The sequence below is a fragment of the Ricinus communis genome, chromosome 2 (genome assembly GCF_019578655.1).
Source record: "Ricinus communis isolate WT05 ecotype wild-type chromosome 2, ASM1957865v1, whole genome shotgun sequence".
In the NCBI taxonomy this organism is placed as follows: domain Eukaryota; kingdom Viridiplantae; phylum Streptophyta; class Magnoliopsida; order Malpighiales; family Euphorbiaceae; genus Ricinus; species Ricinus communis.
In genome coordinates, this window is record NC_063257.1 from 7,080,497 (window position 1) to 7,105,816 (window position 25,320).

Here is a 25,320-nt window from a genome sequence, read left to right on the forward strand (position 1 = left end):
TCACTCTCGAAGTCTAACCCCCCAGGAGTGAGGCTGAATTAAAAATTTAAATTATGACATTTATTTATAAACGACCGATGGATCGTCAATACGACATGTTTAGGACTGTCATAAAACGATTCGTCGTTCTCACTTCAGTTCAGCAAAAAACAGCGTCAAATCATCGAAGCAATTAACAAATAAACAAACGGGTATCATCGTAAAATGACCAAATAATTAAAACACGTCACGTGAATTATATGATCTCTCTCTACCTCCCTTTCTTCTTCTCCGATCCGATCTTCTCCTCTGTTTTTTGTTTGTTTTAATTTTTTTTTTTTTACATAATAACAAAGATCAAGAACAGAGACAGAGTTCTGTTTAAAACAAGAATTAAACTGTCCCTGATATCTGCATAACCAAACACACACGAAAAAAAGGAAAGAAATATGTCATCAGGTTTCAGCGGCGACGAAACTGCTCCTTTTTTCGGCTTCCTTGGAGCCGCAGCTGCTCTCGTATTCTCTTGTAATATAGTAACATCTTCCAATTCTCATTTTTTATTCATTTTTCGTTAAAGAAGAGAAAGAAATGCAACGCAAATTGTTGGGTTTGTTTGATTTTGATAAGTGGGTTTTAAGAAAAGAAAAGAAAAGAAGATTTTATTTGATTTTGATAAGTGGGTTATGAAGCAAAAGAGAAGATGATTAATGGGTTTACTTGATTCTTTTAATAAGTGAGTTTTAAAGAAAAGAAAGAAAAAAGATTAATGGGTTTTTGTTGATTTTGGTAGGTGGGCTTGAAAGAAAAGAAAACCAATTTTTTTTTTTTTTTACTTTCGTATGCAGGTATGGGAGCAGCATATGGAACAGCAAAGAGTGGAGTAGGAGTGGCATCAATGGGAGTGATGAGACCAGAGCTAGTAATGAAGTCAATAGTACCAGTCGTTATGGCTGGTGTTTTAGGAATTTATGGTTTAATTATAGCTGTTATTATTAGTACTGGTATTAATCCTAAGGCTAAATCTTATTATCTTTTTGATGGTTATGCTCATTTGTCTTCTGGTCTTGCTTGTGGTCTTGCTGGTTTATCTGCTGGTATGGCCATTGGGATTGTTGGTGATGCTGGTGTTAGGTAAGTTTTTTGATTTTGACTTTTTTTTATCATTTGTTTGTATTATTGTTTGTTGTATGATTTAATCTAATGTTGGTAACTTGTTTCTGCTTCCAAAGTAACCTTTTTGCATTCGTTACCTATACTGTTTGATCAACTGTGCTGTAGGAGTGGATATTTCTCTATTGTCTGTGGATATGGACATGAATTTCATACTTGGCAGAAGTATAAACTAAAGCCCTGATATCTGATTTTAAGCCTTATTAGCGCCTGTATTGGTTAAGAAATGATATCCAAGATTTTACCCTATTGGATGCTGACTCTGGAAAATTATTGTTCTGCATATACTATTTTGATTTAGACTTTATTGCTGTTTTACTTGCTTGTCTTCTATGTTTCGTCCGTAAATCTAATTGTGTTTTTTCAAACATTGTTCAGGGCCAACGCCCAGCAACCAAAGCTGTTTGTTGGGATGATTCTTATCCTCATCTTTGCTGAAGCACTTGCTCTGTATGGTCTTATTGTGGGAATCATTCTCTCATCCCGAGCAGGCCAGTCACGTGCAGAATAAGAAAAGGATTAATAGTTTCGCACATAATGGCCTTCATTAATCTAGTTAAAAAAAATTGAATTGTATGTTATGACTGGAAGTTGCCCATATTCTGCTTAAATTGTTTGATTTTATTTGCTTTAATAGCTAGGCTCTTGTAAATTAGGAAACTGGGTATTCTGCAGTCTATACTACTTATGATGATTATTTTGGAATGATTCTACATGCTGATCAATTGTTTTAGAATGATTCTGTATATTGATCTATATATTATTTTGTTTCTATTTGTGTTGCTCTTCATTGTTCTGAGCCAGCTTCCCCGCGTCAATTTTCTTATGAGATGTTTTAGCAGTCCAGTAGTCTTTGATAGAGGAGGTTTATAAGTTTTAACCAAATGATAACCTAAGAAATGTTTATGTGTAATATATTCCAGGAAGAAACTCTTCATCAACACTTTGGTTCTGCTGCTTTTGGTGATAAATTCAAAAAAAAACAAAACAAGGAAAAGCCATTGGCTGCCTGATTCTAATTCTCAGGTTTGAAATTTGAAGTTGCAGGACGCCTTTGATGTTGTATTCATTCTAGTGCGTAGCTTCAATGCAAAAAAGTGATGGTTTCTTTTTCTTTGCTATGGCTCGACGCCAAACCCCTGTAAACTCTTTCACAAACAGCATCTAGCAGGTAGAGAGACATGTACGTACAGGGAATAAACTTGCAATACTTGAAGCAAAGTGGCTAAACTCGCTAATCATAGAACCATTCTTTTGAATGCTGGATTTCTTGGTTCTGGTGGACATCAATGGGCGATGATTTAATGTAAAAATTGAATTTCTAGAGCAAAAACCTAAAAGATGAAAATGTATACCAACCATAAACATGTAAATTCTCTACTAATAATCTTTCAGCTCAGGCATTCGCATGTGCGCTTGTGTGCATTACCTGTTTTTGACTTGACGAGAATTGCAAATTGCCAGTGTAGGAAAAATTGACTAGCCTAATCGACGGTTCAAGTTGAGTCACCCACAAGTTGAGGTAAGTCCACTCGTGAGGGTCGACCAGCATCTTTTTTAGCCTTTAAATAACAGTTAAAACATGCAGACCGATACAGAAGATAAGGACTAGGTGAAAAAGAAGATGGCAACAACATGGGCAACACCAGCAGCAGCAGCCGAGGCACCAAAAATTGTGTGGAAGCAGAACAATAGCAGGTTTGAAACAGAGGACAAGGAGGCATACCTTGAATACGTGCTCAGAAATGACGGGAAAGTGATGGACATATTACACACTTATGTCCCTCGTTCGAAGAGAGGATTGGGTTTGGCTTCTCATCTTTGTGTTGCAGCTTTCAATCATGCTAAGTCCCACTCCATGTCTGTCATTCCCTCCTGCTCTTACGTTTCTGTAAGCCCCTTTTGGTCTCCTTTTTTCTGCATTCTATTTCTCTTTTATTGAATTTTATTTCGTTCGTCTTGTTTATTGGCCTCTTCTTATTGTCCTATGTTGTTGGTTATTCCTGTCGGTTTCCTCTGTTTTTGTGATGATTGTAAGAAAACCTATTCCGGAATTGATCTCACATCGCCTAGGGTTTATCAGCGTGTGATTGATAAATATGGGAAATTGTTAATATCGACCAGTTTTTAGAGGCAGTTCATGTGGGTATCTCTGCTATGTCTTGACGTTCTGCTAAATAATTCTTTAAAAGACTTCCTTCCGCTACATTTTTGGACAGAACCCAGAAACTAGATAACTCCGGCCACTAAATTTTTAATGGATACAATTACCACTAAGGATGTGATATTAAGATGGGAATTTGTTTTGCGTCGAAGAAGTCTTCTTCGGCTTGCTCACAGAAACCCGAGGGATTATTTTGTAGAGGAAAAATTTGAAGTTCTATGTTTTAACTTGTAAAAGAATTTTTATATTTGCGTTCGATCTGCTCTGCCTTCATATTTAGCTGCAGGCGTCAAGGCATTAGGAAAATCCTATCTGCCTCTGCAATCAGTTTGTGAAGAACTTATATTTTTTTGTATAACAAAATTCCATTGCCAAAATCAATTTAATTTGCCCAATTTGAGCTAATGCTGCATTGTTCTGTCTTCCATTGGCAGGACACCTTTCTTCCACGGAATGAATCATGGAATTCTGTCGTGTTTTCAGAAGATATCAAATCAAATATATGACCAACTTCAGCTGAATGAATGAAGTGCTTTGACTGAAAAATTATTACAAGATTATTACCACTTTTAACTTCTTATATAATAAAGTTTCTGTGTTATTTCCAGGTACTTTTTACCTATCAACACAGGAATTCTTCTCTATTTTTCTTCTAGTATTTGCTACTTTTTTTTTTACCCGCATCAATCTGATACTTCTGGAAATGTTGACAATAAATGGCACGAATGATGTATTTAAAAGATGTATAGCAAGAGTCTCATTGCCCAATTGATTCTCTCAGTTGGGCACAAGTGCAGTTTCTAATTCACGGATTACAGCACCGATGAGTCTTTTTGTCCATTGTTGTGCATATGATACGAGTACGACTCTATGATCCTGAACGCATGATTTTAAACAGGATGAATACTAGAAATTTATAATTGAACTCCGAAAGCTTAATAGGACAGTAACAGTGACATTAAGGTAAACATATAGAGAAGCAGAAGCACTAATATTATGTCTTCTCTTAAAGCTGGTAAAACAACTATATTTGAACATTCTGTAATAGAATAAAATTCTGACTGTTCAAATCGTCAGTATGAGTGGATCCAGCACCAGAACAGATTTTATGGCACATTGTACTATTGTTGCCGCATACAGAGATGTGAAGACAAACACTGAAAGCCGGAAACAAAATGGAACGCAAACTACATATCATACACATATTAAGGTATAATAATTACATATGTACAAAGCGAAATCCAGGTCCTAGCCAGGAACGGAATAATCCATCTTTCCAGGTCCTAGCCAGGAACATAAAAATCCATCTTTTCCACAGGCAGGTTCAGAACGGATGTTTCCACCTACGCAATCCACAAGGCCAATATTTTGACAATTTAGTTCCATGTATAGGTAGTGAAAAACTAGACTTTCATAAAAAGAAAGGGTTCTATTTTTATGCGTGCAAGTGTGCGGATGCTGGTTTCTGTTGGTGGGAAAATAGCATTAAACAAGACTACATGTCAGCAGAAAACAAAACTACATGGCTCTTGCTATCTGATGTATCTTCTAAAATATGTTCGATATGCAAACTAACAGAAGATGCTTAATAGATATTAGATGCAACCTTCCAATGCTTTATAGAGTTGCTCCAAGGCAATAACTGAGCAAGGTACAAACCTCTTCAAAAGGAACAAATGCAAAAGGTGCAAGTCCCCTCTTGTGCGACGTCCGAGAAATCTCATCCTCCTGCCAGTCGTCGACGACTCCAACTATGTCCTCTTCAGGCCCACTGACCCCATTATTGTCCACTTTACTCGTAACAAGGGAGAGTATATCCAGCCGATTGTTAGCCCCAGTGGTTGTTCCTCTTATCCTAAAGCAGATGGGCAACAATGACTATCAACAGGAGGAAGGGAAAGTGTGGCGGGCAAAAGAGAAGCCGGCTAATCAAAGAATTAGAGAGTTGTTCATACTCCTAGCTGCATTTGCCAATATACCAGTTCATTTCCAGGCAGTCAATGGTAATACAAGGTATATTGCCTTCTTCCCCATAAATAACTAGTAATCATATCTCCACCGTAAATAACTAGTAATAATACACCTTGGCTACAATATGACGTAGAATACTTCTAATAATTGTTAGCTTAGAAGGGACTGATAGAAAACAGTATGACATTGATTTCGTCCAAAATAACCATAAAAAAGTATCTCAAAGCACTTTGATGCAAGCTAAACCCAACTACAAATAATTAGATGCCATTAGTGTAACAAGGAGCACCAATGACCAAAGATATAAAAGCAAGACCCAAACATAAAAAGATATGATACTTTACACTTATACCTACCATGATTTTATGGTTGCACCATACAGATCACGTATAATAACAGCATGTTAAATTCCTTGTATGTTCCCATGGCCTATTTGGAGCATGCAAGCATAAAATAAACCTTCATAATCTAACAAGTTAAGTTTATCTTCCTATGGACTATTTGGAGCATGCAAGCAAATGCAGTTTTACCCAATGATGACGCACAAGATACAGCAAGCACACATGTACAATTCATTCATTAAACCATAACAACCAAATTTTAGATGACAGTAGTTCAGCAGAGTACATCCAATATACCTTAAACAGACTTTCCACATGGTAGGACGCATGCCAGGGTACACAAAAGCAGCTTCAATCTGCAATGATGAACAAAAATAAATCCATCAAAATGCATATTTGCAAATAGAGAAAGAAGTAAATGAGAACCAATGACAACCCTAGATACAAAAGAATATCTAGAACATGCCCAATACAAAACCCAAATTGTTTGCAATCTGTTAAGAACAGTACCCTGTCATCGTTCAATGTGTAACGGCCAGTAAAAACATCATCTGCTTTAGATGCACGATAATTCATGCATTTTACAACTTCCTTCACTGTATGAGAAGAAGTCTATACAACAGCATAACAGATAGCAATGGTTATGAAGAGACATATAACGATCAAAGTGAAATTTTCTATATTCATCATAAATCACCTATTTAAGTTTGAGTAGTTACTTTATAAAGAAACCTGCCAGAAGGTAAGAATCTCATGTAACGATAATAGCAAACCTGCAGAAGGGGAAGAAAATCAGGATAACAGTGATAAAACAAAATTTCAGCCATGTGAATAAGCAATTCTTTTTTTCCTTTTGCTGTCCCAGAATCACCACTACAATCTTTGCATGCAATTATACACACAACTGAATTGCATGAATCGGAAGAATATTCAACCATCCGGTTGCTTAAATAATCAATCTCCCTTTTCAGTTAGTGGCTGAATGCTTCATTCCCCGTTCTCATGCCATACTACTGAAGAAAAAGTGCAATCCTAAGGGTTTAGAATATGTCATCAACATCTCTTGTACATGAGTAACTTATAAAAGGACCATGGAATGAGTTTATCAGGCCAAGAAAGTTCATAAAGTAAGACCCATGTATTATTAGTGCGGCAACCTTCCTCATTTCAAAATTTCTTTTATTCACATCAGCAACTAAAAATGTTGACCTGGAGAAACAATGACAAGGCTGCACAGGAAGCTCTGATGGATTAAGATGGCTATAGATTTAGCCAAATGACAGAAACAAGTCCAATAAGTAAACATATGAAGCCAATTTGAGTTAGTTTTAGTTGCTTAACTGAAGAAAGTGGCAGATAAATAATAACCTTATTATCACACCAGGCTATCATTCACATTTTCCTAAATGCTAAGCCCACCATCCACTGCATGATCCATGTCTAATCATTCTCAACATCAATTATACTAGAATAGTATAATGAAATTTAAAAAGAAAGAGCAAGAAATCTTTTGCCTCACCTAAATCTGTAAGAGGGAAATATAGAAGTTCCACTTTCTATTTCTGAACATTAATACTCAACTCAATATTTAATCAAAAAAATGCTCAAGTACGAAAAACAATTTTTTTTTTTTTAAGATAAGTTAGAAAACGTGTAAAAGTGCCATCGCATGAAACAGGGTAGAGGATAAATTTATTTCAACAAGACATATATCTAGATATTTAAATCCATAACTCCAAACCACCAGCAGCCATACTGCTTCCTGAATATTGGAGCACGGCATGAAGTTTGCCACTCCACTTACAAGTCAAAATTCTAAATTGAAAATTTGATAATTCCTCAAGTTACAGGAGAACTCAAATACGAGCTTCCCATAGTCATAAAACTATTTCAAGTAAATTCATGAGAAACTGAAAGAAACCTAGGTCCCTCCTTTCTGTATGAATACTATATCACCTTGCATTCTTGTGGGCTAATCTTAAACCTTAGAGCACTAAGTACATGAGACTTAAATTTCACAGATTAAATCACAAATTAGTAGGAAGTATATTAAGTAAACAGGATGCAAGCATACCAAATGAACTGGATTGGTGATAGTCCACTCTCTTACACCAGTACGAATATATGTGTTCCTACTCACGTACAGACCTGATTTAAGAGCAGAAATACATTCCAAGATTACGCACATTTCCAAAATGAAAAGATAACAAAATTTAGAAGATATGGAGAGAATTAAAATTCAATATTTCGCAAGGGCAAGTAATTTCTTTGAATTCACATTAGTCTACTCGGTCATTTATTATTATTCTCCAAAAACGTCCATAATAACAGCATAAGGTGGCTTCTGCTAATTTTTACTAATAAATATGAATATAAAATAGAAAGAACTTGGTAGTTATTTAATTATCTAAGGTAATAACATGAAGATGGTGGGAAGTTAACAAGGCTCTTAAAAGAATTTTTCCTTTCATTCTCATACATATATAGAAGTTACTTCCTGTTCATACTTGCTATGAAAATCAAGGCCACTTGACAACCATTTTTGAAGTAAAGAGAACATACTCAGATCCTTATATGAAAAAAATTTATATTAAGGAGGACCAAGATAAAGGATTTTCTTATAGACTGTCACATACCTAAGATGAATAGTATATTCAAGTGTAATGCTATAATAAAATGATAATAAGTGTATCCTCCAAGGCTTTGAAGGAGCAAGGTGAAAGGAAGAGGGTATGAAAATTCCACAGCTTTGGTAAAGCAAGGAGTGGTCAAGAAAGTTTGAGAGATATTTTAACTTTTCCTGTTTGAAACTTAATAGATGAACAAGTTGATTTTGATCCTTTGCTGGAGGAAGTCAAGCTAGTTCGACATTCTCAAAGGTAGAAAGAAAAGAGAATAAAGAGGCAATCAATTTCCAAAAGTGTGCAGATCACCAGAAAATAACTTATGGAGGGAATTGGCAAATTAAAATTTTGTATGACTAGAAGCAAACAAAAGCTATATTGCAAAGAAAGGATAACAACCTTCCCTTTTGCTTATCTGGTCATGGAAGATGGGAGACCAAAAAAAAAAACAGAAATCTTACTGAATATAGCCCTTACAACGTATTTCTTGATACAATCAAGGAATAATGCAAAATGGAATTTAACAGTGAAGAAGGGTACTTCCTCTCCCCCAACCTATCCAATTTGGATGGTTTGTGTTGCATTACATGGGCCCATCTAACATGAAAGACTATTTAATTTATCCAAATCGATCCAAAGTTTTACCCCCTCTTTTATTCCAACCCTTTCCTTTGTTCACTTCTTTGAACCAAGGATACTCTAAAGAAAAGAGAGGCACAAACATCACTGCCTAGCTTGGAAATAGACAATACAAATTCATTCTAAAGACCAGCAAACTAAGTTTAAGGAGACAAGGACATAAAATACTGAAGAAAGAACATGTTAAAGTTCTTAATTTTATTCAAGATAACAAGATAAATTTAAGATAAGGTTAAAGCATACCATCTGTGCGAACCCTTGGTCTTAAAAGCCACATTTTCCTCCATGAGCTCTCATATTTTGATTGCAAAATCTTATAGTTCTCCACCATTCCACACAGCTGCATGAAAATAAGAAGAGTGTATTCAGGTTCGAGCTTGGATGTGAGAAAAGAGATAAAGACCTCATAAGATCGAAATTACCTGCCAAGCCTTTAAACAAGCACTACGCCAGAATACAGGGTTACGAAGAGTGTACCTCCATTTTCGACAAACACATGCAGCCCTTCCTAAGTCATATGGATTCATTCGTAAAAAGACCTGCATAAAAGTATACACTATCGCTCTCAGCTATGATAATCATCAATAATATAAGCAAACATAGGTGATGTTTTCATAACTTATTGTTTCCTTCTTCATATTTCCACATTGACGCAGAAGCAAACAAATATCTCTCACTGAGACTAACTAGTCTCTAGGACTCATCTCCCAATTTCTTATCCCATTCCTTGTTTCATAGTTATCCATAATGGATATCCTTGTTTCAACATACTCTGGTTGCCTAACTAAACAGCGAAAATGTAACGATATTTCTACATTCTGCAAATTCAAAAATTGGATATGTTGTTTCTATTTCTGAAAATGCCCACCAATAACATAGAATCTCAATGCCGTTATCATGATAAAGTGTGAGCCAACCAAAAATGTATCTAACAAAGACCCATTAGAAACACTGCATATTAACAAAATTATTTCATCGGTTCAATTTCGTTCACATGACATAGCTTACCTCCAAGAGTAGCTCATCAGGCAAGGAACGGTGTATCAATGCAGAATCATTAATTTGTCTTCTACTTGCACTTCCATAAGGTGCAACAGGTCTAATGTTTACTCCATAAAGATCTATAACACAAACGATAAAACATTAATATTTTCTTAAGGAAAAAAAAAATATATAGCCAAGCACTAGTGATTGAACTTTAAAAATTTAGCAATTAGCATTACCAAGCCATGGTCTTTGCGTAACAAAATAACGTACAGTCTTCAATTGCAAAGCTGTTTCCAGCTCAGGAGGAACTTGCAATGCGTAATCTACAAAAAAGATAAGTTTTTATTTTAATGCTCTGTTTGGATTGCTATAAAACGTAGTATACAAACTTCGGTCATATCATGCACCTTGTTCATGAATTTATTATCATCACGGCATACATAACATGATCAAGTTTGAATTTCCAGAAACATAAAAATAAAAAAAAAAATCATGAAAATTGGAGCGGTTACGATTAAACAAATGGCGGAGAAGTTAGATTTACCTGAAGTCATGTATAGGATTGATAGAAATGATTACTCTCTCTCACTTTCTTTCTCGATTTTCTGGGGAAAATTCGAGACGACTAGAAGAGAAAATGCGGAAAGACAAAGGAGATTTTGGAATGGGAAGAAGGTACGATAGTATACATGCAGGTTTATGAGAAAGAAAAGTACCGACTATGGTTTACACTTTTCGATTGGCGATCGATGAAATGTTGATGACGTGTGGTTATTGCGGGAATGGAGATTGAAAACGACGCTAAATGTCTGACGTTTTGAATAATGGCCATAAAAGGGGGACTATTCAACGGAACAGTGCGTAGCCTAAGCTTGCTCAAGTAGACAAAAGAAGCCCAAATTGTATGAGATGATTGGTCCGACAGAAAGCCCATCAGAATAACATAATACCAAATAAAATATATTAGCCTCAAAAAGCATTCTTGTTCTTTTGATAGAAAAAATAAACATGTAAAAGAATCTTCCTTTAAAGATATAATTAGTATATATTAATTACTAGTGAAATTATAGATTTTTTTTTAAAGTGGACTACTGTAAATCACTAAATATTATTTAGTTTTATTTTATAAAAAATTAATTTTATAATAAAATAAAAAAAAAGTCTCAAACTCAAAACCTCTAATTTTAGGGCAAAATATTTACAAAAGTAATAATGGTGGTATGATAAAAGTACATGGTTTTAGTGGAATGTTAATAAGCCAAAAGCAGTTAGCTGCTGCTACTGCCTAATAATTATTGGATTGTAATTCTATTATGATCCACTATTTGCATTTAATGGAATGGTCAGCTCATTGCCGTTGTCGATGGCTTGTTTGACTATGCTACTCAGGAGGAGAGTACTGAGCAGAGCAGCAATCAAAGGATACTACGAAAGCACTATGAGGTAGTTCAAAGTTCAAACATGCCATTATTGTTGGCATTAATAACACCATTGAGGTAAAAATAAGAATAAAAATGTCACATAAAACACTATGAGGTAGTTCAAAATTCAAACATGCTATTATCTTAATGGTATTTTAGCTTTTGATTTTTCTACTTTTATTTTTATTGGTATCACTCTATATTATATTTAAATATTTTTTTCATTGAAGCATTGACTAAAAGAAAATGGTCAACTATTTGCATTCTTTATCTTTTTTATTTTCTAACTAAAACGCTTCAAAATGCTTGCATAACCGAAATTTTAGACAAAAACAAATTTAAAACTAAATATCAAAATGCTCTATCCTAATGAGCCGCCCCTACCATTTTCACTATAACCATGATAATCTTTGCCACAATCATACCAATATTTAAAATAAAAAAAAAAGATGAATTAATTGTTTTTTGTTATTTATTCAAGTTTTTTTTTTTTTTTTTCTAATTGATCTAAACCATAATAGTTATCTACAATTGGAGTTTGATAATTTATAACTAACCCGAATTTGGGGAAATGTGATTTAGGTGGAATTTGAAGCTCATGTTTATATTACTGAGAATCTAGAAAGATTAAGCTCAAGGGAGGTTGGAATTACCATGACGATGAGAGGAGTGGTTCGGCTTTAAAATTTGCAAAGGTCACATCTTGTATAATTTATAAAGTTCTTGGAATAGATGAATACTAGAGCTCTTGTGGGACAAAACTAGCTACTGACATAATGATTTTGGTGGGTATGTAGTTCTAATGGGATTTTCTTTGATTTTCTGCTGCAGAGATTAGAGGAGAAAATGAAGAAGAAATGAGCACAAGAAAGAAGAATTAAAAATTAAAAATAAATAAATCTATATTTTCATAAAAGGATAAAAATAATTATCATTTGGTTATTTTCTAAATAGTTATCAATAAAAATAATTTTATTTTTTCTCGATAACCATCGCAAAATTATCCAACGAGCATGACCCAGTGTAAAGCAGTGAGCTACATGTTGATGTGGCATGACCCATTTTGCAAGAATTTACAACTAATCTGAAATGGACTAGTCGATAATGAAACAGGATTCTCCTCTTGATTAATGGTTGTGAATGGCAGACAATAGAGATTTTTAATTTTCTTTTTAATTTGTACATATGAATGAATCAAATGCAGATCTATCTTCCCCAATCCTCCCACATGTGAAGTAATTGTTTAGGACTTTGATTCCCTTCCATTGATGACTAGCAAGATTCAGCTACTTTTGTCTTAATCATTTATCACATGGTATAATAATATTAATGGCCCTCTTATTAATTTTTTTTTAATTTTTTATTTTTGATTCAACTAATTTAGCTACTTGAGTTGTTCCCCACTGGTCACCTTCTTCTACACTGTCCCCTCTGAATCACCCTCCATGGTAAATTCTAATTTCAAGATGAATACGACACTCAATTAAAACTGAAATTACATCTAAGATTAGGGAACTCAATTCCACTTCAATCCAATCCGATCATTCTAGTAGTCTAGTATATATGTGTCGCTCATAATAAAATTAAGAATTCACATAGAAGCTCTAAAAGAGTATAATCTACCAACTACCAGTTGATCTCAGCGAGATAAGGCGCTAGATCCCTTAAGCAATGTCCAGAGCTCGAATTCTGACGTTGTGAATGGAGCAAACTGGGTTGGTGGCCCCTCATGGCTTCCACAGTACCCGAATTTGGATTAATCGGCTCATGGACTGAATACCGAATGAGAGATTAAAAAAAAGAGAGTATAATCTGTTTTTGCATTTCTATTATGCGGGTCTTACACCCTCCTGAGTATGCTTGGATTATGATCATTTTTATCATGCCTCTCAATCTTAGAAATTGAATCCGTAAGTGGGAGACAAAAAGAATGAAAGAAAATATTTTGAATAGTCCATTGCTCAATTATTAAATAGACACTCTAATATACACTATTACTAATCCTATCAGGATTCTAGCCACTCGAATTAATGAATAATCCCAAAAGGACTCGAACTCCTCGATAAAAAGTCACCAAAAAGATGTAAGAACAATTATTTTAGGAGGAATAATAGTTATACCAAAAAGATATAAGGACAATTATTTTAGGAGGAATAATAGTTATTCTCTAAAAAGAAGAAGAATAATTATACACTCTTGTTAACACCATCCTAAGAACTACTAACTAATTCCATTCATTCAATATATATCGATTGCTTACATATTTTTTCAAAAATTTATTTAAATTCTAACTTGATTATTGGAGTAGATATTAAATAAAGAATTCGTATTCTTTGTTGACTATTTTTTTTTTGGTTGTAAGTCGAGTTTTTGACGGCCAATTTGGTTGATTGAAATTTAATGGACTTTATAGTTTAAAAAAGTTTGAGGTATTAGTTGAAAAAAATCCTAAATGAATCATGTACAATTACCGAATCATAAATTACACTTAAAAAGTTTAATCTCTTCTCTAGTATTGTTTCTTTAAGGGCTTAATAATATTAATATCTTATGAAATAATGATTGTGTGTGTGTATATGCATAATAAATTTCTTGAGGGGTCAATACCCATACTCTTTAAGCAGATAGATGCAAGTAGAAAATTAGTAAAATCTAGGATCCCCTCTCTTTTCTGAGAGGCCCCATTTAAGCATTGGTCAGGCATATATCTTCAGAATATTATTATTAATTGAAAGCTGTACGTTTCGAGCAATTATTTTAATAATTTAGTTCCAAGCCTTTGGATTAAGCTTCTATGGTCCATTAGCAGTTGAGTGGGTTTGTGTGTGTGTGTGTGAGAGAGAGAGAGAGAGAGAGACAAAGGCCTTGTTCTTGCTTGCTGCTGTGGTGATGTTAGGCAGTACATCATGCCAACCTCAAACAACTTGAGTGAGTGCGAGCTTTCAATGCTTACACTAAATGTCCCTTTCCTTTGAAAGGAAATTTGCAGGCCCCTTTTGTTCTCCCATCATTTTCCTTTATAGACTTCTTCATTCCTTAAAGATAAGGCAAGACTCTAAGATACCTTTTAAACCACACCAAGACTAGTGTTTAAATAGGAACTGCGTTATTATAGTTTCACCTTTTAACATAAAGAGTTCTAAAGTTTATTTTGTGACATTTTAGTATCCTAATGTTAATAATTTGCATCCAAGTTCACTAAAATCATTAATTAAATAATTATAATTTATTTATCTAGGATTAATTAGTTACAATTCTACCACTATCCCACTCATTGCCTACTTAGTTTTCATTCAATATTAACAGTATCAATATTTATAGAGTTTGAAGAAAAAAGGAAGAAAAGATATTTTCACAATACAGTTTTTTACTTAATTTTAGTCAATTCCGAAGAGTTTTTGGATGATATGACAATACTAGAAAATCTATACTTCGTCATCTATCCAACAAAACCGATTTCACAGAAATTGGATTTTGTTTGAAATTTAATTTTTAAAACTATTAATGGTGCTAATGAATTTGGACACAAATTTCTAATAATATAACTATTAAAGTGTCACTAAAAAATTTACAAGATCCCTTCTATCAAAGCATTAAATCAAAAGTTCTTATAAAATATTTTTCGTCTATCTAGATTTAGATTCTTAATTTAGATAATATTAATGATTTAATATTTAGACAATAAAATTTATAAATACTTGTCACTCAATTGTCGTTGAATTATATGCTCTTCAACTAAATAATTGGAAAGTGTAGATTTCATAGGCCAACACGCAACTCAAGGACCAAGACACATAGAATGCGTTCCAGTTTAGATGATAACTGTTGGAAAAGGCACAAGTGAGGGTAATTATCCCAGCTGGTACCAATACTAGGCACTATATATCAATTTGGTACCAAGACTTTAATTTGAATCGATTTAATAACAAACGTACGTAAAAATATATCAATTTAGTACCAACAGTCAAATTCCGACGTCCGAAGCTGACGTGGCATGCTGAGTAGGAATTTTCGGGTGTTTTGTCCGCTCAACGTGTGCCACGTCAATTAATGACGCTGAGTGGCCCTGTCGACGCCAACACAGCCGTGTTGATGCCTGTGTTCCCAACACGGGCTGGTGTTTATGCCCGTGTTACTCTCTGTGGTCGTGCTCCCTAAAAGCTTTTTTTTTCTTTGATGTTTGATGCATCCGTTGAAACCAATACGGCCATGTTCAGCTTTCTCACCTCCACTGTCATGCTTTTGGACGACTACTTTCTCACCCACAAAAGAATTTCTCTCTCCCCTCTTCTTCCCCGCTTCCCTCTCTTCTTCCCCGCCCTCAGTGTGCGTTTTACATCATTGTTACCCCCACTGTCACAACATTTTCACATTGCAGAGTGTACGTTTTACAGCATTATTTCCATCGCACAATGTCTCTTGAATGGAGGCGAAGGGAAGAAAGCGAAAGGCAGTCTGTGTACTGTAAGTCATATAACTTGCATTTTGTAACTTGTGCTCTGTATATAATGGTTGTGCTTGATTTTTGGTAACTTGCAAAGGATGATCTTCTGTTATGTGTTTTATTGTGGTGGTTGGTGTTTGGTGATTTGAAACCCTTTTCCTTATTGATTTTCATTGTATTGAGTGATTGTAATATAAAGAATGACATTGATTTGTTTTATCCATTTTACCATATGCAGTGCCTGATACAGAGTATTTCAGTATAGAATGGCATTGTTTTAGAGTATATGGTAGGGGTAGGCTAGAAATTAGAGATGTTGGGAGCATAGATTTTTGTTCTGCTGATATGATGTCAAGATTAGAGATAGATGCAATGGCCAGAGAATTGGGTCTGGTGCCTGCATCATTTTCTATGTTTTGGAAGCATCCAAAGAAAAGTGACACAGATGGTTTGAGAAAGTTAGATAATGACAGTGATAGTATTGAGATGTCTTTAAGTGTTGATAAGTCAAGAGTGATTCATGTTTATACTAGGGATAAGGTAAATATGCAACAAGATAATTTAGAACCAACTGAGAATGTTGTGCATGCTGATAATATTGAATCATCTGAGGAAGTGAGAATGCTAAGTAGTGATGGCACTAGCTTAGAAGAGGGTCAAATTGAACAAGATGGTCATGGGAATGATGATAGTAAGGAGTTTGACAGTGAGGCTGATGAGGATGACCCTGAATTTGTTGATTCTGATTATGACTTGCATGATGAAGATGATGATGATTTATTTGAAAAATTTGTTGATATGGAGTTAGAAAGGGATAGAACAAGGGTTAATGAAGAAATAATTGGAGGTGAGGGTTCAGATGAGACTGTTTATGCACAAAGTGATGAGCTTAGGTCATGTTCTTCATCTGATGAAAGTGATATTGATTCGAGGAAGACAAAATGGCCAATTTTTAATGAGGAGATAGATATGGCCTACCCTAATTTGAAGATAGGCATGTTGTTTAGTACTTTTAGGCAGTTTAAAGATGCAGTAAAGAACTACTCAATAAGGAGCAGGAATCAAGTAATTTTTGGTCCAAATACAAAAATAAAATGTAAAGCAAAGTGCAAAAAGGGATGTGGATTTTTTATTTGGGCTTACTTGAAGACAGATGATAAGAACACTGTGCAAATCAAGTCTGCAAAGTTTGATCACAGTTGCACTAAAGAGCACAATAACATACATGTTAATGCTAAGTACATTGCCATGAAGTATGTGGAAAGGTTTAGGGCTGATCCAAGTTGGACAATTCAATGTATTATTCAAACTATTAAGGAGGATATGGCAGTTGATGTCTCTAGGCTAAAGGCTTAGAGAGCTAGGAACATTGCTCTGAAGTTCATTGATGGTGATGAAAGAGAGCAATTGGGTAGACTGCATGATTACAAACTTGAGTTGCTAAGCAGTAATCCTGGGTCCACAATTGTGCTATATTTGGAGGAACAAGTGTTTAAGGATTTATATGTCTGTTTTGCTGCCCTAAAGGATGGATTCAAGTATTGCAGACCTTTAATATCAATTGATGGTTGCTGGTTGAAGGGGATTTATGGTGGGCAGCTACTAACAGCTGTGGCAGTTGATGCCAACGACTGTATATATCCAGTTGCTTGAGCAGTTGTTCAAAAGGAGAACAAGGATAACTGGAAATGGTTCCTAGACCTACTAGCAGCTGACTTGGAACTCAACAACAGTCACCACTGGACCTTTGTGAGTGACAGACAGAAGGTACAAGCTTCTAATCCTTTTATTTTAATATTTTTTAGTATATATGTGAACTAATATATGTTAGAGTTGTTAATTGCGGTTTATTATTTTTTATGCTTAATTAGAGTTTAATTCTTGCAATTGAAGAGATGTTTCCCAATGCAAAACACCAATTTTGTGTTAGACATGTCCACAATAATTTGAAGAAAAATTTTAATACATTAGGACTAAAAGAGTTAGTTTGGGGAGCTGCTAGGGCTAGTTATGTGCCAATGTTCCAAAAAATCATGGATAAAATTGCAGAAATTTCTACAGATGGCCATAACTACATGAACAATATAACCCCCCCCCCCCCCCCCCCCCCCCCCCCCCCCCCCCCCCCCCCCCTTTGGTCTAGGTCACATTTTAGGACAACCCCTAAATGTGACATGTTATTAAATAATCTTTGTGAATGTTTTAATAGCTTCATTCTAGAGTCAAGGACTAAGTGAGTTATAACAATGAATGAGATCATTAGGATAAAGTTAATGAAAAGAATTCACAAAAAAAGAGATGATATGAAAAGAACTGCCAATCAATATTGTCCTAAGATTATAGCTAAGTTAGAGAAGTTTAAAGAATTCTGCTGGATGTTCAGAACTGAGTGGTCAGGGGGGGGATAGGTTTCAGGTGGTTGGTCAGGGGAGCAGTTTGTGGTTGACATTAAGGATAAAATATGTACTTGTAAGAGGTTTGATTTAACTGGCATACCATGCTGCCATGCAGTGTGTGCAATATAGTATAAGCGTGATAATCCTGAGAATTATCTAGATGATTATTACAAGGTCAGTACTTATTTAAAAACATACAGTCATTTGCTAAACCCTACTACTAGCTATGAATTTTGGCCAAGAGCCACAAAGACACCACTGTATACCTCCCCGCCCAGCTCAACCAAAACAGAGAGGCCGATCTGTTACAAAGAGGAGATTAGAAGAAGATGAGATGACTGCTGTACTACAGAAGGGCAAAGTAACCAAAAAAGGCTCAGTGATGACTTGCTCCATTTGTGGAGCTAAAGGCCACAATAAGAGATACCATGGTCATGCCAAATCTACATCAAAACAGCCTAAAATGAAAAAATTACAAGTAAGCGTAATTTCAATTCAAGCTTTTGTATATTAGGTTTCTTTAAAATATAATGAAATTATTATTTTTGTGTTTTATTAGGTACAAAGAAGAGCAAACCAGATAGACCCTACTGACCAACTCCCCAATGACCCTATTGATCCTACTGACCAACTCCGTAGACCCTACTGACCAACTCCCCAATGCCCAGTACTTAGAAAATGATCTAATTGGGACTGCACATATAACAAGTTCATTTACTGACCATCGTGACCTGTCTCGCTAGCACCACCACTGCTAGAAGAATAGTTCTCTCTTTATCTCCAGCACCACCATAATAACAGTAAAATCATAAAAGAAAACTCACGAAGACCATCAATATTTGGAGTTTATATAATAAGAAAACCATTAAATTACAATCACAAGCAGATGCATCTACTTTTCCTATTTAGTTTTGAATATATCAATCCATCAAATGGATCAATTTGTATATAGTGGTCAATCAAACATATCACGTCAAATCTAATACACATCACATGCCGCTGCGGTCATCTACCATCACCACCACCATCACTGTTTCTATCAAACCTAACGTTCACTATCACCATTTTCTTAACTCATATGAGGTTTGATACAGATAATCGTTAATTTAATCCCAATCAACTGCTGATTGTATCAGCTTTATTTTAAAGTAGCTGATGGCTTATTTGACTTTTTTTATTTAGACACTATTATCTTCATTCATATTTATTAACATTAACTTACTTTAAGTTGATTTTATATAAATAAATTTGTATGTTTTATAATAAATTATTATTATTTTAAAATCATTCTTAATAGTTAAATAATTATAATATTTATAATTATAATTTTTAAAATTATAATTTTTTATTAATAGAATTTAAATTTAAATTTATACTTTTAAAATAATTTTTATTAATATTTTTAAAATAAATACAGTTAAACTAAACAAATTAACTATATTAAAATACATTAAACACCATGGGCAATTTTCCACTTTGCATCATAAAGCAACTAACTTTAAAAGATCAAAAGTAAATTATAATTGATAATGAATTGCAGAAATTTACTGCGTCTTTATGCCACAAGACTCATGAAATAGAAAGGCATTATATTATTATTGGTCTTACTTTGTATTTCTTGGAGGTTCTTTGTTGCTTCATCCACAAAGAAACAAAAATGTTTGATGAGATTTTAGAGTTAGACGGCGATGATAGAGTCGCGTTTGATTGAGGAAAAAAGAAAAAGCTTTATTCTTTTTTCTTCTTTTTGATAGAATGGAATATTTACTCATTCAATTTTCTTCAAAGAATATTTATTCTTTTTCTTTCTCCATTTATTTTAGAGAGAGTAATTTAAAAAAAATGAGAATATTTTGAGCCAGAAATAGAAAATGTCTAAAAATCATGATCAAAGTGCAAAATATTATATATATATATATATATATATATATATATGCCAATACTAAAAATAGATAAATATACAGAAGGTATCTATAAATATATAATCTCTTTTTTTCTTCTTTTTTCTTTTTTCTGGTGGCGGAAGAGTTTTAGGTTACACATCTGCTAGATTTTCCTACTACAGTATAGAAACTAAAGATATGTCTAAATAGATAAGAGAGAGAGAGTTAATAGGATAAAAAAGATTTGATGAAAATATGCATTGTCAGATAAATAGTGAATTTATATTTTGAATTTATATCAAAGAATCGAATATATTAAATTTGAAATATTGATAAGAATATGCATTATTAGACAAAGAGTCATGTCCTGAATTTATATCCAAGAATTAAGTAAATCTAATATTTTTAGTAAATAGTCTATTAAATTTATATCTAAGATTATCTAAGAATTAAATATATTTAATTTAAATATTTTTATTAAATAATTTTTTAAATTTATGTTTAATGATTAAATATCTAATTTAATAAAATAATATTAAATTTTTCTATTTTAATATAATTATAAAAATTAAAATAATATTTTGTTTTATTAATATAATATCTTCTAACGCGTTATATAAAAATGTAATTAGTACAATTTAAAATTTAGTTTAGAGTTTAAGGTTTACTAATATAATATTTTATTTTATTAATTTACTATTTATTATAAAAGTTAAATTAGATATATTGTAATGTTAGATTAAATTTAAAGTGGAAAATCAACCCACTATGATGCATTATTGTTTTAGACATTTTCAGTTGTGGGAGTGGTGCATGAAACCCCACAACTTCTGTTTTCATGTTCTTTCTATTTTTAACTGTTTTCGGTTTCGTGTTCGATCAATCAGGAATACATGTTTCTTAACTTTACATCATCATGAGGTCAAGTTGCATAGCTTTTGATATCTCATGTGTACATTGATTTTAAGAGATAAGAATGAAAGAATTATTGGAATTATCTGCAGTTGCAGATAATGAAAGTACACTATGCATGCAAATCAAAATAATTACTTTTTTTTTTTAAAAGAGAGTTAAAAGAGAAAAAGAAAAAATATTTTATTATATTGTGCTCGATCACGTAAAAGAATTGATTGAAGGGGAGAAAAGAATAAAATTAATTAATTTTAAACTTTTTATAATGATATAAAAATAGTAATTAATTATATTTTATATTCATTTATTCACTTTCTTTCTTTTCATTATCTTTCATTTTATGCATATTATTAGTTTCATATTTATATTTTTTTAAGGTACATATATCTAGATTTAATTTAAAATGTATCGTATAAAATTTTTATGGGTGATAAAGCACTCATTTAAAAGTTTTAACGCGGTTGTATATTCATAGTTCAAATTCAAAATTTTAGTTAATTTATAAAAATCTCTTATCATCTCATCTACATTTTTTCGAATATATTCATTTTCTATTTTTAAGATAGAAAAAAAAATTAAATAAAAAAATATTAATATATCAAAAAAAATATTAATTTGAATTAAGCTATTCAAATAAATTCTAATTCCATAAATTTCATTTCTTTTTGTAATGATAATAGCTTCGTTACGATAAACTTAAAAAAATCAGAATATATATTCTGGCGGTCGGTTACCATACTTATTTGAAGAAAAAACAAATAAATAAATAAAACCATAATTGGCATAAAGAAAAAGAAAAAGAATGAGTATTTATATGAATGGAGTGATAAAAATAAAAACTAAGACCCTACCCTGACTGTAAGGGTAGATGTCATATCACGACCCATAACTTCGCCCATTGGAATTTTAGAACATCTGTCCTCAAGAGAAACACATAAAATTGTGCATTGGATCGTCTAGCTAACACAAGATCATAGCCCCATCCAATAATGCCTTCGGTTGTCCACCGTGAATTGGCAAACGTTTCATTATGTATATATAATAAGCGCCAACTCAAAAACGCAACTCCGGAGGAATCCATCAAAGGGCTGTGCTATCTAAAGATTTAAACGTGGCTAAGAAAAGTCAAGATTTAATCTCTGTCATTTTGTCTGATTTGGTTCATAAAATTTATTATATTTTAAATGAAATAAAAAATAATTTAAATTAAATTTGTATTAATAAATAAAAAATATAAATAAATTACACGTTAATTAATTAATCTATTTCATAATATTAAAATATACTTTTAATTTTATTATTTTTATTTTACTTTTTACTTTTACTGCATATCTTTAGTTCAAATAAAATAAATTTTAAATTAAATATAACATAATACATATTTTAATGGACCGATACTGTTTAATTTTATACTAAATAAAAATAGCTTGATTGGATTTGTTGGTAGTGATATAAATAGGACCTTCAAAATAATACATACTATACTAATGGATCATATGTGTAACATTTTGACTAATGCATCATATTTGTGTAATAAATTAACACCAAAAATTGAGTTGTTTAATTCTTGATTTTTTTTATCATAAAATTCAAACACAGCTAAAATTTCTACTTTGGGAAAGTGATATTTTCTATTTTATTTTCATTATACACCGACAAGGATCCAGCTCCAAAATTCAGCACACCCACCACACCCACGACTATCTATTATTATTATTATTATTATTATTATTATCATCATTATCACTATTCTCATGCAAACCAGTGAAGACTATAGTTTCCGGAGCATGAAAAATGAAGGCATATATAAATTTGCATATCAACCATGTCTTCCATAATGGATACAAACAAACCCATATTCACATCATTGTTTTCAAACACACACCGTCTCCTTTCTGGCTGCCTGGCTGGGTCCGTTCAGTAAGCTTTTCCCGGTCGTTAAAATAGTATCATAACTTCAAATTATGGATCTAAATTTTTTTAAAAATTTTAATAGATTTACTTCTTCTTAAGTTCATATTTTTATAAAACATGAATTTAGTAATTTTTTTTAGAAATAAAATTATAAATAATTAAAAGAAACGCAATTCTGAAAAGGTAATACATAGCCATAATTTGGCCTAATTAAGAAAAATTTAAAAAGGTAAGAAAAAATGGAAGAGATTATAGATGGCGGGTGGTCCTACCTCAGTAACGTAACAATATGGCGACAGCACAGTAACAAATTCATTGATTTGGTGGGTAAATGCGACATTCTTGCGTGCAATTTAATTTCCCCCCTCTCTAGCAAACGATGTCGTTTCCAGCACCTCTGCCTTCATTTGTTTTTAAGTGACTTTATCAGTCCCTTTCTTGCTTCCCAATTTATTTCGAATATCTGAAGGGTATGACTGTCTTGGGAGCAAAAGAAATACACGTGCTGGCGTACTAAAATTAGGGAAAATACAGCCTTAAAAGTTTGTCCTACAAATGAGCCAAACTGGGACATATATATAACGGATTTTAAAAAAAAAAAAATTATCTAAATTGATATGGTTTTAATGAGTTCACAAAAATATAGATAAAAGATAAAAAATGAAAAATCAAGCAAAAATTTTAAATAATCTCTCTGTATCATCTGTTGGTATTAAAAAGCCGATTTAAGATAATTATTAAATGAAAAGTATATAATATTTTATTAATAATAATTAAAAATATAATACATATTTTTACTATTTAATAAATTTTTTATTTTTAATTGTAAAAATTTTATTTTTATCTTTAACTAGAATTGATATTTTTTAATAAATAAAATATTTATTATTTTTGTAGAAAATATTAAAGATGGAAAAGTTGGACAAATCTAAAAAAAGAACAAATAAGAACGATGGAAATTGCTATTTGCCTTCTTTTTGTTAGTCCCGTTGTGGTCTGTCGATTTCATAATTTAAAATTGAAAATGAAATAAGTAGAATTACGTACTTTATACACATTAAATTATATAATTATATAGAAACTTAAGGATCTTCATCTTCTGCCATAATTTGACTAACGGAATTTGGACCACTAACATGACGCGTGAACTTATTTAACTACTCCGTCGTTCTCTTTTTCCTTTTTCTTTTTATCCTTTCTTATCGAACTGATTTCTGCCCTTAAATAAGTATTAAGTAAATTAATATGTAATATTTTAAAGTATAGTCAACACTAGCTAATATACAAAAAGTCAAAATTAAATTGTTAATTCATACGGTAATTTTCTTGTTTTCTTAACCATGAAAGAAAATGAAAATACAAATCCAAATTTCTCTATTTTACCATAATGAATAAGAATTTAACACAATATAAAATATAATATAATTATTTTATAAATAATTTTTTATTTTAGAAAATATTTGGATCATTTATTTATAAAAAATAAAATTTATTTAATAAATATAGAGCGTTCTTAACTTGAATTTTACAGTCTGCCGTAATTAAAATTATATAAAAATTAAAATTTTATACAAGATACTAATTTAATAATTAATAATATCTTTTCATGTGATTCGGTATATGCTACAAATAAAAATAGCGTAATTTAAAAAATAAGAAGTTATTTACTCTCACATATTTAAATAAATAGCTAAGAATTATTTTTAAAAAAAAATAGTAAAAACTTAAATAAATGTTTTAATAAGAAAGAGCACAAACTCCACAAATATTTTAAAGAACTCAATGTACTGATACTTGAAGAGTCGAGACTTTTCTACTGTATGTATGTATCAGAAAGATTTGTGCATTGTCTTGTCTGTCCTTTTCTTTAATTTTAGACTTGTTAAAAGCGAAAAATTATATAAATAGAAAATTGAAAATGATAGGGATGGGCACAGCACGTGATAGAAAAGCTGGGACTTACTGCGTCTTCCATATCAACTGGACCGCCACCGATTTTGCCGGTCCATTAAGATGTTTCTGACACCACCACCATCCATTTTACACCACTAAATATAGCACATGCTTAATTTCAAAATTCTATTCTTTTTTCTTTAAATCACCGTTCATGTACAATCAAATGCTACGTCAAAGGAATTTAACCCTTCGTTAGTGTACTAACTGTGCAAGGAAAAATAGAAAATAAAATTATAAAAAAGAAATCAAAGAATTTAACTTGTGCCAAGACTTAAAAGAAGTAGGAATTTAACTTCGTTAGTGTACTGAATTTTATTTGTAAAATTTGTAATTTTTAATAGTAAAATATTTTATTTTTTTTATTTATTATTTAATATTGTATATAATTATTCTGTCAACGGTCAACGAGACATTAGGAATAGTGAGTGTGATGCAATCCCTGGGATATTAATTAGATACCTTAGACAGCAACTAGAACACTCCTCTGTCATTCACACACTTAAAAGAAGCAAATCA

At 32.3% G+C, this 25,320-nt stretch overlaps 3 protein-coding genes and 1 long non-coding RNA gene across 4 annotated transcripts; 2 read left to right on the forward strand and 2 right to left on the reverse strand.

The window, feature by feature from the left end:
* Positions 1-202: 202 nt before the first annotated feature.
* On the forward strand, positions 203-1,928 carry LOC8277999 (V-type proton ATPase subunit c4). The gene is made up of 3 exons (XM_002513705.4): positions 203-507; positions 828-1,113; positions 1,531-1,928. The coding sequence occupies exons 1-3, from the start codon at positions 429-431 to the stop codon at positions 1,661-1,663; spliced, it is 498 nt and encodes a 165-aa protein (XP_002513751.2). The 5' UTR covers positions 203-428; the 3' UTR covers positions 1,664-1,928.
* A 134-nt stretch (positions 1,929-2,062) lies between these two features.
* Positions 2,063-2,720, reverse strand: LOC125369158. Its single transcript, XR_007214763.1, has 2 exons — positions 2,582-2,720; positions 2,063-2,428 (listed from the first exon to the last, which is right to left on the reverse strand). It is a non-coding gene; the product is annotated as an uncharacterized LOC125369158 (long non-coding RNA).
* On the forward strand, positions 2,427-3,960 carry LOC8277998 (acetyltransferase At1g77540). The gene is made up of 3 exons (XM_015716110.3): positions 2,427-2,674; positions 2,741-3,043; positions 3,751-3,960. The coding sequence occupies exons 2-3, from the start codon at positions 2,777-2,779 to the stop codon at positions 3,820-3,822; spliced, it is 339 nt and encodes a 112-aa protein (XP_015571596.1). The 5' UTR covers positions 2,427-2,674; positions 2,741-2,776; the 3' UTR covers positions 3,823-3,960.
* Positions 3,961-4,300: 340 nt separating this feature from the next.
* LOC8277997 (F-box protein 7) lies at positions 4,301-10,601 on the reverse strand. Its single transcript, XM_002513703.4, has 11 exons — positions 10,423-10,601; positions 10,115-10,201; positions 9,900-10,012; positions 9,314-9,430; positions 9,135-9,231; positions 7,703-7,776; positions 6,348-6,401; positions 6,139-6,240; positions 5,926-5,984; positions 4,976-5,171; positions 4,301-4,659 (listed from the first exon to the last, which is right to left on the reverse strand). The coding sequence occupies exons 1-11, from the start codon at positions 10,430-10,432 to the stop codon at positions 4,600-4,602; spliced, it is 969 nt and encodes a 322-aa protein (XP_002513749.2). The 5' UTR covers positions 10,433-10,601; the 3' UTR covers positions 4,301-4,599.
* Positions 10,602-25,320: the final 14,719 nt, after the last annotated feature.